At 36.1% G+C, this 18,702-nt stretch overlaps 1 protein-coding gene across 1 annotated transcript in view; it reads left to right on the forward strand.

Moving 5' to 3' along the window:
- Positions 1-18,702, forward strand: part of LOC106715538 (homeobox protein Nkx-6.2) — a 40,539-nt gene that overhangs the window by 11,298 nt on the left and 10,539 nt on the right. Inside the window, exon 2 of the mRNA XM_014508839.2 lies at positions 693-889. Coding sequence (XP_014364325.2) covers positions 693-889 — 197 coding nt within the window. The remainder of the gene's footprint in view (positions 1-692; positions 890-18,702) is intronic.

An 18,702-nucleotide genomic window follows, 5' to 3' on the forward strand; every position in this document is an offset into this window, starting at 1 on the left:
TCTTTACGATAATCGGAAGCGCTCAGCGCAATGGTTGGATCCTGGCCAGCCAGCCAAATCCTGCCCCAAGCGAAAATTAACCCCAAAAAAGTTACTTGTAAGCGTTTGGTGGACTAGTGCCGGTATTGTTCATTACAGTTTTCTCAAATCTGGCCAGTCTATTACGGCTGATGTCTATTGTCAGCAATTGCAAACCATGATGGAAAAGCTAGCGGCTAAACAACCTAGGCTGGTCAATCGCTCCACGCCACTGCTGCTTCACGGCAACGCTAGACCACACACTGCGCAACAGACGGCTACTAAATTAGAAGAACTTCAATTGGAAAATCTAAGACATCCTCCGTACTCCCCGGACCTTGCTCCAACAGATTACCATTTTTTTCGAAATTTGGATAACTTCTTGCAAGGGAAAAAATTCAACTCCGATGGGGCAGTCCAAATCGCCTTCAAAGATTTTATTGATTCTCGTCCGACTGGTTTTTTTAGTAAAGGGATCAATGAACTACCTATGAGATGGCAAAAGTGCATAGAAAATAATGGTTCATACTTTGATTAATTAAATGTATTATATTAAAAAATATTCGACTTTTTGTTCCTCCCATACAAAACGCCAATTTCATATGTAAGGACCTAATATATCTTCGAAGGTGAGATAGAGTATCATTGTTATAACGCGTATGTTTGTTGTTTAGTGAGCAACGGCGCGCTGAGCGCATGTGCGGCGCAGGGCGGACTGGACAAGGACGGCAAGAAGAAGCACACGCGGCCCACTTTCAGCGGGCAGCAGATCTTCGCTCTGGAGAAGACCTTCGAGCAGACCAAGTATCTGGCCGGCCCAGAACGCGCAAAGCTGGCATACGCACTCGGCATGACAGAGTCACAGGTTAAGGTAAGCCGAAATAAAAACTAACAGATACAAACTTGCACAGAGTAACTCCAACAGAGATGTCGTCTCTGATTTATCTATTTATTTATTTTTATTATTAATTTCTGACTAGAAACCTGTTCATACATTTTCAAACAGAATAGCATCACCCTTGAAAAGTCACAAAACAAAGTATCTAATGAGTACAGGTAAATTTTAAACAAATACAAGGTTCGAAATAATTTTGTATACTCTATAAATATATTTAGAATATCGTCGACACAACTGAAACATGCGAAACAACCATATTTAATATTTACGTCTGTTATAAAACATTTTATAAATTGTACGAATGTAAGAAAACATCATCATAACAAGATTTAGACATCGCTTTTTTGTGATTTGAGAATATAATTAAAAACACAAAAAAAAAACATATCGTGATAATAATAACATTAATATAACAATACATAACATAATCATTTTTGAAGGAAAGCTTTGTAACAGCTAAAACATATGCATGCAAAATTTAAATTTATCACGCGCTAATCCTTAATAACGAACATAATTATAACAAAAATCTATTTCGGTTGAAAATTTTCGTTCATAATAATGCTAATCGGTCGTAAAACACGCATAATATTATAATACTGTAAGTAATGCATTCTAACAATTAAGTAACGTGAGGCGAGTGGGGTAAAACCGCCCGTTATTGCCACTCGCCGTGTACGCTCGGCGACACAGCGCGTCCACCATCTGTCGCCTGTGTCTGCGCCACTTTAGACCTTATGCCTTTACAATTAAAGATCAAATAGTTGGCCAGTGCAGAAGGTTACAATCAATCGTGTCGTATGCCATCAGTAATCGGATTATATAGATTGAAAAGTCAATCACTTAGTCGCGGCGCAGTCAAACGATTGGCTCAATAGTGAGGGATCAGCCGCGCCGGACATGTGGACGAATCCGTACTTTGTTTCCATTCGGAATTTCGTTTAAATGAATGAATATGCTAACGATTGATATTCAAGTGGTTCTACCTGCGCCTCTGTTTATGGTAATAATTTTTAAATTGGATTATTTCCACGTCCTCGTTAATTAATTCTATGTTAATAGTTTTTATAATGATGCTTATTTACCATTTGTACATATAAACTATGTTATGACAGAAGATTTATAACATTAATGTCCAAAGATAAGACGAGGCCACTGTTGATGAATTATTGATGATAAAATGATAAAGATAGATAGAAAAAAATATGTAATCTAAGTTAGTTTATCGCTTAACCTTATGTTAACTAATCAGTTTAGTCTAGACTAATATACAATTCATCTAAAATTTAACTAAATCAGTTCTAAATATTTCATCAGACTATTCTAAAAGTTAACATCCTTTAATTTTAAGTGATCATTTGTACTTGATAACTTTCGTTTAAGCCAACAATAAAATAGGCGTAAAAAGCCCCCGTTTGATTCTGAACTAATTAGGGTGTGACATGTTCACCCCTCGGCTAAATGCTCGCTAAATGCCAGAGGGGAGGGCTCTTTAGCATCCGACACCATTGTGCGACATCACAATCATATAAAATACACAAATCGAAATGGACACTATACACTGCGTGCGCTATTCGAAAGCTCGTTGTGTAACACAGATAGCGGCAAGAGATGAATATGTACGGTGTCGGTGGAGGCTGCGAGCAAACAGCGGGCGGGATCATTGAAAGCGGTCGTGGAGCCAACGACTGGGACGCTTACCCCATCGTGCTGCGGTCACGCGTATTTAGCTGCCTACTCGGTGAACTTTATAATTGAAAGTACGATACTTACAAAATGAAATATGAAAGAGAATGTTCGAATTAACATAATTTTATTATGGAATTGTAGCGGATATTCTCTGATTTTCTCTCATTATAATTTTATACCACGTACTCGTACAAACAGACTGTATTAAGAATTAAGTGAAAACGTACAATAATAAAATGTTAAACATGTATAGGATCAAAAGTTCTTCAAATTGAGGAATTCTTGTGAGTTCTTTTAGCTTGCGACATACAGCAGAATAATTACAACTATCGCCAAATAAGACAATTATGTTTTTCTGATGTATTGATCCTATAGTATCGGAAAATATTTCAAAATTGTACAGCGGCTTGAACAGGTATTTGATAACAAAGTTATTATTTACAGAAATAACAATATTATAAATATCACGTAGTACGAATAGCGAATACAATTCAAGTCATAAAAAACAATAACAGAATCAAAAGCTATGATAGTGATGGAACAAAACGTCACCCCCGTCGCCGTGGCTGCTGTAGCCGCCGCGAGTGAAGAGGCCGACGCTCCCAATGCTGCAGACTGTCCCGGGTCGTACATCATCGCGGATATTTAGCGTGGGACGTGAGCCGAGGGTCCAAATTATATTATACTAAGTGATACCTCGCACTGGGGTGAGCAGAACTGTTGTGGGGCACTCGGTGAGACACGATGCCATTAAAATGTTGATTTATACGAATTAAATCACAGTGTAAATATATCCTCCGCTTATTAATTTAGTGTAAATAAAGTTGGGTTTATTGAGCAAAAATATAAAAATAACGAAGAAGTAGCCTCTGAGATACTTTAGTGTTCCATTGTACAAACTTTATTTTAAACTTTTAAAAAGATTATTGAAGATAACAAATTCTTTTTATGGATAATACTTATGTGAGTTTTATTGGTGAAAAGGTAAAATAGTAAATTAAATCAATTTAATTACAAGATCTATTAATAAACTCCAAGGGAGGAATCTCTGTATGAAAACGAAAGTAATAAAGGCAGTGTATTGAGTAATACAAAGAGACAGTAACGCAGTTGCATGTAAGCAAAGTGGAGCGGAATGCGGGGGGGGGGGGGGGCCGGGGGGGGGGGATGAAATCAAGTGTGAATAATGAGATTAATGGACGTGAATCTCAGCCGCTGCACCACCGCGCCCGTGACGTCATCGCCGTGACGGCTGCTAAGTGAACTGTCATACACACTTTTTGCTAAAGGTTTTCAACAAACTTAGTAACCGCTACACAAAAACATCACATAATTTATGTTGTGGCAAAAAAGTTAACTTTTAAATAATTTCTAGAATCAGTAATGGTTTTGTGTGAGAGGATATTAACATAATTTGTTTGTAAATAAAATGCACCTATCAGTTACACCGTTAAGAGATATCAGAGGAAATGTAACTCTTTTCGTTGTATTGGTCGAAGGTTGCAAGAACAGTAAAGTTATAACCTTAACTTATAGCAGTTGTGGTATAAAAATAGACTATCTATTACAAAATGATTAAACAATAAATTGACATTTAGTAAAACAGTGCCTCCTGTGTAGCGCCGCACTACGCTCGTAATCCTTTAAAACTTTAAACGAGCATCGCCGCCAAATGAGACCTCTCATTCACAAATTGAGCTCAAAAGCCAATGTACCAAACTGGGTGCAATTACCCTGCAAATGCGTTTACTGTTCATCAAGGGAATTAAGACCTTATTTCATTGAGTTAAGAGCTTCATAAAGGTGGAATGAACGAAGTTTTTTTTTATTCAATTCCCCGCACGGTGTCATAGCTCATTTGGCATTCGATGGCATTAATCCGTGGGGTGTGTGCCCCAGTGCGCGGCCTGTGTGTACACATGTGCGCCGCCCTACCGCCGCCGGCCCCGGCATTGCGCGGCACAATGCATAATGCAATTAGTTTGTGTGCAGAACAGTTCAGTGTGTATTTTGAATGCGATTATTGAGGCAACTTAGTTAGACTATTACTCAATAGATTTATTATCTTATTATTTATAAATTGCTACAATTTATATATATTTTATATATTTTATAATAACATGAACGAATATTTGTATAAAATGTTTAACACTCATTGTTTTATCGCATCGGTCTTTCTCGAGTCCATTACAATCTACTAGCAAAAAACTATGTAAATATACGTAAAAATATAACACGTATTGATCATCTAGACACACCTTATTATGATTCAGTGAATTTCTTTCGAAGTTATTAAATAACAAATTGACTGTATCCGTCTAGCTAACACCGTGCACCTAGTACTGAGCAGCGTCAAATCTAGCGCAGTTTAAAATTTACAACAGAGCTATACCTATACAACACTGATCGGCTCTTGTTATTGTACCTTATATTTCCTTTGCTTGTACTTAAAATGCAAATCCCAAGCCATCATTATAATTTATTTAATGGACGTTGTAAAGAGACCCTGCGATGTATTCTAGTATGCTGGTATGCTGGTCAACTGATTGATTGAACAACCAAGCATACCTCTATATGCTTCAAATGCTTTTATTGCTTTAAAAATTAATCATATTTGATATTTTTATTAATGCGAGATTTATATTAACGCGTCTCCGTCCGCGCGGAATTAAAAAAAAGCCTGTCTTCTTCCAGACTATGTTCAACATCTGTGCCAAATTTCATCAAGATCAGTTGAGTCGTTTCAGTGATACCTTCATACAAACATCTATCCCTCCATACATCTAAACATTCGCATTTATAATATTAGTAAGCAGTATAAACTGAACCATCCACTACTCATATAAAATTGCTATTTTGAACTGATTGTGAGGAATTTACATTACAAATGTCTTTTGACAAAGTTTTGTTTATTACTGATTCCGCGATAGTGAGATTTAGTTACCGATATCGTTGATTTAAAAAGCGTCAAAATGGGGTGGATATGTTGGGTCCTAATGATGTCACAGATAAGATAAAATAAACTTTAAAACGATGTAGATGTGCGTTAGTCAGCAGGGGAGACGGGAGCCGGTAGCCGGGAGCCGAGAACCGGGAGACGGCATGTTAAATTATTTTGATTGATCGCACTATGATTTAATTTTAATGTGTTTTGATAAAATAGAGAGCTTTTATGAATGCTTAATCGCGTAACAGTTTAATGTCCTTTTTATATTGCTGCTGAATTTTTTAATCTTAATTGAAATATAATTTGTGCGGGGAGCGGCAGTCTAGTGAAGCTCGCTGCGATGTCGACAAAAATTACAAAGATAGAAATCATAACATTTGAATAATTCAAACTTTTTCTTTATCGATAAAAGAATTATAAAAAGTTAACTTTTTCCTTCTCATTCTTGTTCTTTATTAACAAATCTTTCACACTTTATTCGTATAACTAATTTGATACAACTTGTTTGAGACAAATTAAAGATTGTAACTACTAAAGAGTTTAGACACGTATTTATTATTACAGAATGTTTCTCAATAATAGTGGCATTTCGAGTCTCTCTATAATCATATCGATATTCGATAATAAATCGCTTCACTAACAAACATGGTGGGTGCATATTTTACAAAATGATTTAGTTTCGTCATCTGCATGCATTTTAACAGTCAAATATAAATCTAAATTGGACACACAACATTCACTTGAGTTACAAAAGCAATCATTTTAAATTGTAGAATTGACAGGAAGCTAATCATTGTGTATTAAATTAGAAATAGTTATCTATTTTGTTATAAAAACACAATCTTGTTTATTAAATATCAACCATAAATAAAATTAAACGAATCATTCTTTAATTGGCATTGAAATGGAAAGTGCAATTTAGTTAATTTCGTAAAATTATTTTAAAAAATCTGTCCATTCTTAAATAAGATTACAAATCTCGTTTAAAATTGTTTTACAATAACAAATGAAATTTTAATTTTAACATTAAATTTTCTTATCTTTACTTGATCGTCATTAAATCGTGTAATGTAAATTTCGCTACTTCTCACTCATTAATAACCATTTTAAATGCATGTTATGGTAAAAATTACAAACTTGTGACGTAGGACAAAGTGCCGCAGCCCCCGAGACACGTGTCGCGTCGTGTCTTTGCTCGCGTAATTAAGCGGCAATCCTCCCCCCGCCACCCTCCGCCTCCAGCAGCGCTGCCTACCTCCAAATCAAGCTCGCGAGAACTTTTAATTAATTACTTCTAGTTTGTATTATCATGAGCCATAACAATGTTCAAACATCATGTGAAATTAGATTAATGTTTTCTCTGGAACATTTGCATAAATAAACCTGGATTTATAATTAAAATTAATAAGAGCAAAAGTACGTCTTATTCCATTTTAATATTCTACGTAATTCAAATGCAAAGTATGAAATCATAATAATGTCGCAAATCTATGTTCAATATCAATTGAAGAACATTACGAGATAAACAAATAATAAATAACAAATCTAATTTCATTTACAGAACAGAAACAAGCATTATATCAATAACGACAGTCCATGACAAAGATTGAAACTCGGACCCAAATCTATCCCGCAGGCATGACGCACGGGTTATTGTACTTTCAACTTTAATTCGTTCGTGCTAAAGTTTAATTTCGATTTCAGATTGTCGAGTGAATATTGATGAATATTGATTTAATTTGGACTGTAAGTGATGTGAATAGAGTTGTTAATGTAACGGCGCGGCGTGGGGCAGGCAATCAATCGATCGCGCCGATGACAGCCGCGCGCACGCTAATGCTCCTTCATTAGTCGGTCGGGATGACCGACATGTCGGCTGTCGGCTGTCGGCTGTCGGCTGTCGGGATACACAGTGGTGTTAGGAGCAGAGTCTTTATTACCGACTTTTGTTTGCGCATTATAAACAACTCGCTCACTTTTTTAATTACATACAAACAATGTTTTTTCACCTTCAATTTTAGGCCGAAAATTTGTTTTCTACACCCTTTTACATTTAGATGCTGTCTAGAACAGAGCAAAAGTTTTCAGTTTTGCACGCCTTTATATCGTGTTTAATGAAATACGATTTTGATATAAATTTGAAATTCACTGAGTCACGGTAGGAATAAATAAATCAACCGATTAAAATTTTTATGAAACAGATAAAAGTACAAATGGAAAGCCACAGACTTATAAGTCGATCCATCAATAGTTCCCTTTTGTTGCGTTAATCATAGCGCCGCATATGTGTCGTGGGCGTGTCCTTACCGTATCCGAATCGTATCCGTCTCGTATCCGTCGCGAATCAGATCCGTATTAAACAACAATAACCGCGGCATTATCATCACAATGGTCGCCCCCGACGCAGCTAATCGCTGTTTTATTTGGCGGCCGACAGATGGCGACCGCAATACACATTTAATAACAATACATATTTTTATTATAAACTAATATTTCTCAATTAAAGGTTTGTTTTTTATTTTTATGTAACAAAAGTGTAACAACTTCTGTCAAATGTCTATTGATTTTTACCTGAGCTGGGAATATCTCGTAAAAGTATTCATACAGTTACGTGTCTGAAATAACAAATAACTTTGAAATGTAACATTGTAACTTAAACGAAGTACACATTATTTTGTTGGAATAGTTTTCATATTTGATCAATCTCATCGGAAAACGCAGTATCAGCTCAGTACGTTATCTATGTTCATTCAAAAAATTAAAATTATTGCAAACAATTAAGGACAATTCCAAAGTAAATTGGCTAAATGTGCTCTTTACGATACAAAATCCTCAAATAAATTAAAATACCAATTTCTACCGTAGTTACAATAATAAAATAGACAAATAATGTTTAAATAAATTCACACTCAATCACAGTACTCATACAAACAATTTAAATGCCTCTTGAAAAGTAACAATAAAAATATGATACATTGCGAAGAGAAATCCGTTTACAGCGTCCCCGTCGCTGTCGGCGTCGGCGCGGGGCGGGGGGGGGGAGGGATGCCTCACGGAAACAATAAACGCAGCGGCTCTCGGATGAAATCCCGCAATAATAAGGAACGGGCGTGTGATTGATACAACAATGAAAATCCCCAGTCGACACCGCCATTTGCATTTTTATGGGCGCCGCCCTAGCCGCCCGCCGCCCTTGCCTGCCGTCCTAGCCGCCCGCCCTAGCGCGCTCGTATGTCGAATCATACGACGATGTGAAAAATTGACTACATTCGTATGGGATTTGATGCGGAGGAAAAATAAACTTATTTTTTAAATAAATGTCATGATACAAAACATTAAATGGCGACATGTTTTTGTGTACTAATTCGTATGATTTATTAGGAATCTTGGAATGATAAAGTTCCCTCATTCATCTTCTGTGTCTTGCTGAATATTGACTGAGGTTTTAATAATAATAATAATTTCTTAAATCCAAATTGAGTTAATGTTAAACTTCTACCATAACAAAAAAAACGGTAGCAAATGTAAAATATAAAATTAATATCATCAATGGGATTAGCTGGCAACATCATAGTACTCTTAATATGGAGATTCAAAAACGAAAAAAAAAATGGTTGAGATTTAACAGTTTTAAATTATTTAATTTGAAGCCGTCATCGAGACGGGAATGTCGTCTGACAGTAGTCACTAGAGATACCACAAGTAACACATTCCCAATACATATAACAATATAAAAACTAAATAAATGTCTCTACTTACTTTATAAACGAGCTTTCAGTTTTAATAATATTTTATTGCGGTTTTAGAGCTGATAATTTGCCAATCGCATATTTATGTTTCGGGTTATGTTCCGGTCAAGTACATAATTCCCTGTTTCATATCAACATCTTTGTCATTAAGACAAATGTGGCAAATGTTTGGATGGATGGATGTATGTTTGAAGGTATCTCCAGAACGGCTCAACGGATCTTGATGAAATTTGGCACTGATGAAGAACATAGTCTAGAAGAACACATAGGCTACTTATTTTTTTTTAATTCCACGCGGACGGAGTCGCGGGAGACAGCTAGCATTAATTAAATTTATTATTATTATAGCAGAAAATTTACCATCAGTTATTTAAACATTCTTACTGTCTACATTTTCTTAGTGTCGGCGATAGTTTAAAAATGATGGCTTCCATAGTATTTATTTTAATTAACTTCTGTCAGTGGTCGAGTGACATTTCCGGGCCGACAGTCAGCAGTGGGTCCGTCGTAATCGTGATAGAATCGAATCATAATCGACTTAGCATTGCCGCGGCCGCACCGTCTCGATTATTAATCTGCCGTTAAATTGTTTCGGTAGCCGTTCGCCGATCACCGATACCCACATTTGCATACTTTAATTCAATAAGTTCATATTAATCTACATCTCAGTGACGTGTCTCTCAATAGACGAGTTGTATTCAACTTATCTCCATTAGTTTCGAGTCCATTCGTTCTGTATAATTCGGTGATTCGTTTGATTGCTTTTTAGAACAACGTGACGTAACGTGGCTACTGATTTTTATTATAACATTATATTTGGGTTATTTATAACGTATCGATTGATTTAATTAAAAAGTAAAATGTCTGCGCGGTAGGGCTGAGCTTATTCTGAGTCAAGACAATGTGGATGTTAACTTTATTCATTACGATTTCATAGCAAATAGTATAAGTACGGAACAATAAGTTCCATTGAATAAATAAATTTACTAAATGTATAAGTTAAACTTTTGTCATAAAGCCTTAAGCAAGTTTTCTATGAAGTATAAACTAAACTGTCTCGTCTAGTTCTATTGTTACGAATAAGCGAGAGGCTACAAGAAAGATAAGTGTTCGCATGTAAGTGCAATCAATTGCCGACGTCATCACTCTGTAACGTCTCGTGATTGCACGTCACGGGCCCGTGTCGGAGCGCCCTCTCCTCGTCGCGCCGATACAATTCCATGCTCAACGACGCCACTCTAGTTTTACGCGCGCAAACAATTATTTATTGCGTCGAAAACAACCAACACCCTATACATAAAGTGTAAGGAACAAAATTAAACACTACTCCTTTTTGCCAAGGCCCAAAATCGCAAAACATTCCGACATTCTTTCCCGGGCAAGATTAATAGGGCATAAAACGTAAGATAATACAATATACAAGAAGACACGTTGTTAACCGTTCCGTTTGACGTCGACGTCGAGTGAAACCTTACATCTCTTTCGCGCTCATTGCGTCTGTGTATGTCTGTCTGCGCTTCACGGTTTCAATTATCTGCCTAATCCCTCAATTACGGCGACAGATGTCGCTCGCGTCTTCGAGCTTACGCGCCATTTTAAAGTAGCGTCCGCAAAAGCAATTACTACTGATCGATGAGATGAGACATAACGCCTTGTTGTTGGAAGCTGAGCGGTTAAACAATATCATCTACATAAGCTAGCTGCAGTGAGCGGTAGCGGAACCGATCTACATTTATTAATAGTCAATCGAATAATTCAAAACTTTAGTCTGTTAGTACGATTTCCGGAGTAATTATCTTAATAAAATATTTATTTACATTCCTAGTTTCATAGGAGTTGTGGTATATTTCAAGAGTTTTATACATTTACTTGTTAGAATAGGAAAAGAGTACTTAAATCACTACCTATACAAGTCACACACAACATATGAAGCTTGGAGAGAAATATTTGAGACAAAAGCGCAACCAAATTTTCTACACCCTCTTATTCAGAAGCCCAAAAATTGTATCCCATGTCTCAAAATTTAATTAGAGAAATTACATACTATATTAGAATTTATTTAAAGTTGTTTAGTGCATGCTATTAGTTTTCTTTGCCGACTGTACTGAGTGTGCGCGGCGCGACAGTGGCGGCGCTCAGGACACGACACGAGTTAGCTAATAATTAATATTATAATGAATGTTGCAATAACGATAACCGCACCGTCGCTGTTAATCCAGCCATTTGTACCCGCCACGGTATCGCTACACTTTTGCCCCGTCGCTGACGCCATCGCTACAGCTATAGACCTTTATTAATTACTGCAAATTGATCTTCTTAATAGTCTATGGTATATTTATAATGTTTAATCGGAGTCTTATTGTCTTGCACATAATTTTGTACACATTTTATATAGATATCAAAGCTTTTCATGCTTGCAAAGTGCCACGAAGTAGTTAACTACATGTATAATATGTAGAAGTATAAATGTTTTCAGATATCCTGGCGGCTCTTAATTTCACTTTAAACAATGCGCAAAACACAGTACTTAGACTACTAGATACTACTTAGACTTGAAAGTTGTAAAGAAGTTTGTATAATTAGACTCAGTGTAATAGAGAGGTCTCACGCTTTTTCCCAAATCTTATTCGACGCGCTAATGACTCCATGGACACCGCTTACTGACGTAGATCATGATACTCTTACAACTTTAGCTCGCCCAAATCATCTTGACACATTAATTTATGCTCTAAGTTTAATTTGTTAAAGTTTATAATCGCACTGAACTGATTGTAAGATTATTCTAAACATATTTGACACAACTAATTACTGGATGTAAAACATTGTAAAATCGAATGTTTTAACTTGCACCTTATTATGTTGGAATAGAGTTTGAAATGATTCAGTTTAATAGGTAATAGATAATTATCGATGGTTGTATTTAATTTCTCCGATGAGACGTCGCGGCTGACTTTCATTTGTCAGTCGGGAGTCGGGCAGCGGGGAGGAGGGCAGACGGGCAGACGGGCAGTCGGGCAGATTGCCGCGTGCCGCTACCGAGTGATATATTAAACGGCGATGGTATTAAGATAAATCCGTCTTCTATTATTAGCGGCCAGTTAATTTCTCCGTCCTGATTAAGACGTGTGTCGGTCTCGCGTTGCGTTGCTCGACGCGGTGCTCTCTGCGAAGCGAATCCATATTAGATTATCTTCACGTACTGGAATTTTTAAGATAACATCTCTTGTTTGGTAAAGTAGTGACTCAGTTTGTATTAATGCATCAAATTGGATGACTTTATTAAGATAAGAAGGACATAGATACGCCTCTGTTACACCGATGTTACACTTTTACTATTTGGAAATTAACAAATAATTTTTTTTGTAAATATAGTTTTATTAGTTAAAATTTCTAATGTAATTGTTGCAATATTCACTACACAATAAAGTATTACAAAACATACTAAAATGCAACGAAGATAATACGCAGATTTGAAATCACACTCATGTCTTACTTCAAAAATGATAAGCGATATGAATTGTCATACATCTATATATATAAAAGAAAGTCGTGTTAGTTACACTATTTATAACTCAAGATCGGTCGAACTGATTCAGCTGAAAATTGGTGGACAGGTAGCTTAGAACCAGGAAACGGACATAGGATAATTTTTACCCCGTTTTCTATTTTTTATTCCACGCGGACGGAGTCGCGGGTAAAAGCTAGTTGGAAATAAACCGAAAATAATGTAACATTAAGTTTTGATTATCTAGTCTGTCAGAAAATAAGTAGATAACATCACTACCATAACGTATTTGTATTGTCTTTGCTCTTCTCATTTTCTAGAAAACACACAAAATGAGAGTGTTACATACTAACAACGTCCATTGTATAATATTATGTCGCGGAGTGAGCGCGGAAACGAGACGACGACTATACGATCACGTCACGACAATTCATTACGCGCCGACGATATTTATTCATGAATCGATTCCACTCCAAATCGAAGTTCAACTGACGGTAGCGGATTACGGTTGCCATGTGTTACAAGAAAAGCTCGGATAACGTAAAAAGTGTGGCTACAATTTGTGGTAACTTACAGAAAGTGTATGCAACTTGTACATAACTATACTCTCGTACAAGCCTTTAAACAGCTACTCAATCTTACTAATATTATTAATGTGAATATTTAGACGGATGAATATTTGTTAGAAGGTATCTCCAGAAAAGTATGTATCTCGCTGAAATTTTCTATAGATGTAGAGCATAGTCTGGTAGAACACATTGGCTACTAAGTTTCACTTTATTCCTCGCGGATGGAGTCGCAGGCGACAGCTAGTAGCGAATTGAATATAGCTGATTTCAGTACAACTATAAAATATATATTTCAAAAAGAAAAAAGAGAGTCCAGTATTTATTAGGAAAACGTGGTCACCAGTTATAACAGTCTCTATGGCGCATCAAGTTTGATGCGAGCGAAGGCGATGTGCTGATCGCGCCCAGATTTTTTATGGACACACTACTGATATAATTTTATTGCCTCCAGTGAGGCCTCGCCTTTATTTTCCCCCCATATTAGTAATAACATCAAAACTATTGGATTACATTTTTATTATACTTACAAATTAATCTTTTATTGGAAAATATTTTCTTTTAGTTTGTAAACTATAGAAATATAATTTCTTGTACTATATTTAAGATAAGATTTTTATTTTTTATTTTTAGTTGCAAATAAGTTACATTATGTTAATGAACAGTTTAATAAAGGCATCACTTTAGATAAATATCAGCTTTCAAAGTTAAATAAGGTGTTTATATTAAAACTGGAAAGTAAATTAAATACATGAGCAACTGCAATGCAGTTATAATGCACTGTGCATTGTTGGAAAGAGAAAAACTACATGTGAAAATTCTCACATATCCTGTAAACGAGTTATAAAATCTAGGATGCATTCTAAAAGGACTTAAAGATGAAACATTATAGGATGTCAGGTACAGATAGCATTTGATAAATAAATAGTTAAAATTTAGTGATAATTTGCAATCTTTAGTAGAGATTATCATAATATTGTGAAGATTCATAAAATATTCGGTAACTTCGATAAAAATTGTTTATGTAATGTTTTACGCGATACGTAATATAAGGGTACGTATGTTAAGGTTATTGTCGATTTAAACAAACATGTAACATCAAGCAGAAATCCCGAGGCGTCGCGGAGTAAGCAATAAGAGGCGGGAAGTGGTCGGCCGTCTTCACCGATGTTCCGAGACGATAATGCCGCGATACGTATGCGGACCGCGCTATCCTTTATTATTATTTCCACATATTGACTTTCCGTTGCCTGTCCCTCCCCCGCACCCCGAAGTGGGGGTGTGAAGGGGTGGGGGTGAAGATGTAGTCGCGAAGTACACATGTAGCGGTCGCAATCGATCGCGTAATGCGTTTAGGATGGGCTGCCGGCTGGCTGCGGGCAGGCTGCGACGCCTCGCGAGCCTTCCCGACTTGCTCTCTGTTTCCGGCATTATATTTGGCGATATGACATTAACATTGACTTAAGTATTATGAAATAAAAACCTACTCGGTTAACTTAATTCTTAATTATATTATAAATGTAAATGTTTGGATAGATGGTTGGATAAATGTTTGTAAGACGATATGTCCAGAACAGCTCAACGGACTTTGTTGAAATTTGGCTCAGATGTAGAACATAGTCTGGAAGAACACATAGGTTAATAATATATATTTTTTTTATTCCGCGCCAACGGAATCGCAGGCGACAGCTAGTATAGTGATATTTTTATGCTTGCCAACAAAAATGCAAGCTTTTGACGAAAGGCATTTAATTTTTATTATAGTTAGAAAGATTAAACTGGTGAACGATATTTGTTAATAATAAATCAAGTTTAATTGCGAATTAACGAGTTGTCTGTAAATAAATTGGTCTCGCTAATTGTTTGAGGCAATATCATTTGTCACGCACTCGTTGATTTAGTACAACACAGTGCCCTTGCACTGAAAGTCCCTAGGACTAATCTGAAAAATTCCGTCTAAAGTTTAAAAGTGGCAAATTCAATGTAATGTTTTTATTTTGATAAAAAATTTACATACAAGTTAAATTATAGGAAAATATGAATAATATATCCGTCATTGTTTCTTATTCAATACTAAGTAAGTTGTTGAAATAATAAAATTAACTTAAATACATAAGTTACAAGTAAGCAAGTTGTTCACACAATGGAGCTTCAAGTGTAACGGCCAGTTAGTTTTCACAAAGTTTTCCTGTTCGCAGCACAAACTTTATAACTACAAAACTACAGTAGTGTGACATTGCCAAAGGATAGAGCTTATGATGACTTTTATAGCGCTCTTAAACGTCAGTGTTGTCGAGCGTTTATATATTTATGTTATATACTAACGCATAAGAAAAGTAGAACATTGTATCTATGTTTCAGTTTTTATAAGTAGGGGTTAATATGAAAGTTCTGCAACACCTGTACTCATCTCGCCTAAACTAAAGTGCATTTGTTACCTTACTGGCACACCTAAAGACGATCGATGGTCAATAAGTGAGGCCCTCAGTGTAGTTATACACTGTTGTTATTAACTATTATACTATTTTGAATTATGCAGTAAGTGAATCTTCACCTAATCAAACGTAATGTAGCTGGGTAGTAAACATTGGCGAACACAACTGCACAACTCCCATAAACAAAATGTTCAGAGTAAAAAGGTTAGGTTGCGATCCATTTATTATCCATTTTGTCGTGTGTATCTCGGGTCCATTAATAACACGGACTTATCCGGGCCTAATCTGCCGCTCATTCCCGCTTTCCGCGGACGATTCTTTTTCGCGCGCGAAAAAAAACCCGGCCATTTTGAATTCGCTCCTGTCCGCGCAGATTTATTGCGTCCGCGGATTAACCGCAACATGATACAAATAAATAAAGTTCAAATGTTTGTTTGTGGTTATTGATTATTTCTCTTTGCCATTTAAATTGTTTTAAAAATGAAGTAAAAACGATATCCTTTAATAATTGAATTATATTAATAGGTAGGTTTGTGTTTACGTGAGAGAATAATTGCTTATTGTTTTTAAAATTCGTGCAAGAAAAACGTTTACTTTTAAAACTTTTAAAACTGAGTTTTTACTATATTTTTAAAGGTTATGTAAATTTTTTTTTAATGTTCCAATATTCAAATTGACTGGAGAAAATCGTATCCATTTTTACTATAATGTGAATTTTCAGTATCAGATGAATTAAATGTCGGACAAAGGAATTAAATTTGTGTAAGCACCCATAGCGGTGGTTACAATTTATTTCTAGTGCTAAATAAAAGAGTCACGGCGGTTGGCGATGGCGATGGCGGCGTTGCGATAGCTTTTATGGGATGTTTTCAATTTGTTCCGGCGGCGATACGCTATCGGGCGGTGCGGGGGGTCGCGGTGGGCCGACAGGGGGCGCTCTCCAGCCCCCACACCTATTGATAGTTCCAAACGATCACGATGTTTGTTCCCTGATCGCCTGCACTTCTATTGTAGGTAGCACCGCAATATGATCCTGAAGTTTGTACATTTAACAAGATAATAATAGTTTAGCACAGGAAATTAAATTAAATTTGAGAATGCTTTTATAACTTTTCGAAAATGCTTTAAAGGTTTTGATGATTCAAAATATAGTATAATACACTTAAGATTTAAATCGGCAAGTCCGAAATAATCTTACTAATATTATAAATTCGAATGTTTGGATGGGTGAATGGATGTTTGTTTGAAGGTATCTACAGAACGGCTCAACGGATCTCGATGAAATTTGGCATAGATGTAGATCATAGACTGAAAGAACATATAGGCTACTTATTATATTTTTTCCATGCGAACGGAATCGCGGGTGACAGCTAGTTTTTTATAAATTTAAAATAAACATAGAATTTCATCAGATATCAAAGGCGGATTAAGTGAGAACTTATTTGAACACGCGCGCAGCATTACCGCAATGTATCAGACGTCCCAAGAGCGCCGCCATGACGCAGCACAGTGAGAACCCGCCATCGGGGGCCGCTGGGGCCGCGCTATCGGGCTTAGTTCTCATTTAAATTTTAATGAAGGCATTAGCCGTTGTTTTGACTGCTACGCAATACGCCTACGAGCTACGATCGGTACCACGCGCTACGAGTTATGCTACGCGGCGCCTTATCTGACCGGTTTATTGTTACGATGTAGTGCAGTAGTTAGTTGTGAGCTGATCACGTGACTGCATTATAGGGCTGATAGTAACTTATTGTGAGGGTTAATTATGTAACATAAAATTATTGATAAAAATACGTAAACAATTAAAAAATTAAACAAAAATCTCTTCATTAACTTGCAAAATTTTAATGATTATTTGTTTCAAATGTTATTAATGAGTACCTATAACTGAATAACGTACAAGTAACTTTAATCATCTGTTTATTAGTAATATAATATATCGAATAAATATACCAAATATACATCACATGTTATACTTTAAAATTGTTGAATCCAACATCAATTCACTGTAACATATAAATCAAGTAGCATGTAACATTTCAGCAACTAGCACAAGCCCCTCGGCGGGAAAAAGCCGATGCTTTAGTTAATACCGACTTGATGAGCGGCTTACACTTGCTCCACACCCTCCGCATGCAGCCCGCCGGCCGCAGCCTGCTGTTACGCCCTCGCGCATTTTAAACTTTTCATCCATCAGATAAGAATGTCAACACAGTGGATTTTACAAGATGCTTTAAGATATCTCGTACACATATGCACTATACGCATTTTACACAAAATATGTCTTTAAAAATCTTATTTTTAATCATTTAAGTAATTAACAATTATTATAAATTTGAAAGTTTTGATGGATGTATGAATGTTTGTTAGTAGGTGACTCCAAAAAAATGAAGGTATCTGGATGAAATTAGGCACATAGAAAAATTACAGTTTGGAATAGCACATACGCTAGTTAGTAAGTTTTTTTTTTTAATTCCGCGCCGACAATGTCTCAGTCAAAAGCTAGACGTTTATAATTATATAATACCAAACGAAGTCGAGCAGAAATAACTTCATTGTGTTAAAGCTCTTAATTCGTACGTTGTAGATTATTTACTATGTCATTCCAGTAGGACACAGTACGATGAGATTTAAGTTTTCGTTAAAGAAAAAGTGCGAAAAAGTAGGTACTCCATTCTAAAATCACTTTAGGGCGCAAATCAAACTTCCAAAAAATGGGCAATTTAATGAAAAGTAAAAATTAATCAGTGCCGCTGGCTGGATGCATTAATCACGAGTCGAAATGACGAAAATTAAAAAAAAACTTTGCCGCCGCGTCAGAGGCTCGCTATCAAAAATCTACGTAATTTCATTAAGTTGCCAGAAGTAAAAAAAATGTCGCCGAAAACAAAA

Source organism: Papilio machaon, chromosome 18 (assembly GCF_912999745.1).
Source record: "Papilio machaon chromosome 18, ilPapMach1.1, whole genome shotgun sequence".
Classification (NCBI taxonomy): domain Eukaryota; kingdom Metazoa; phylum Arthropoda; class Insecta; order Lepidoptera; family Papilionidae; genus Papilio; species Papilio machaon.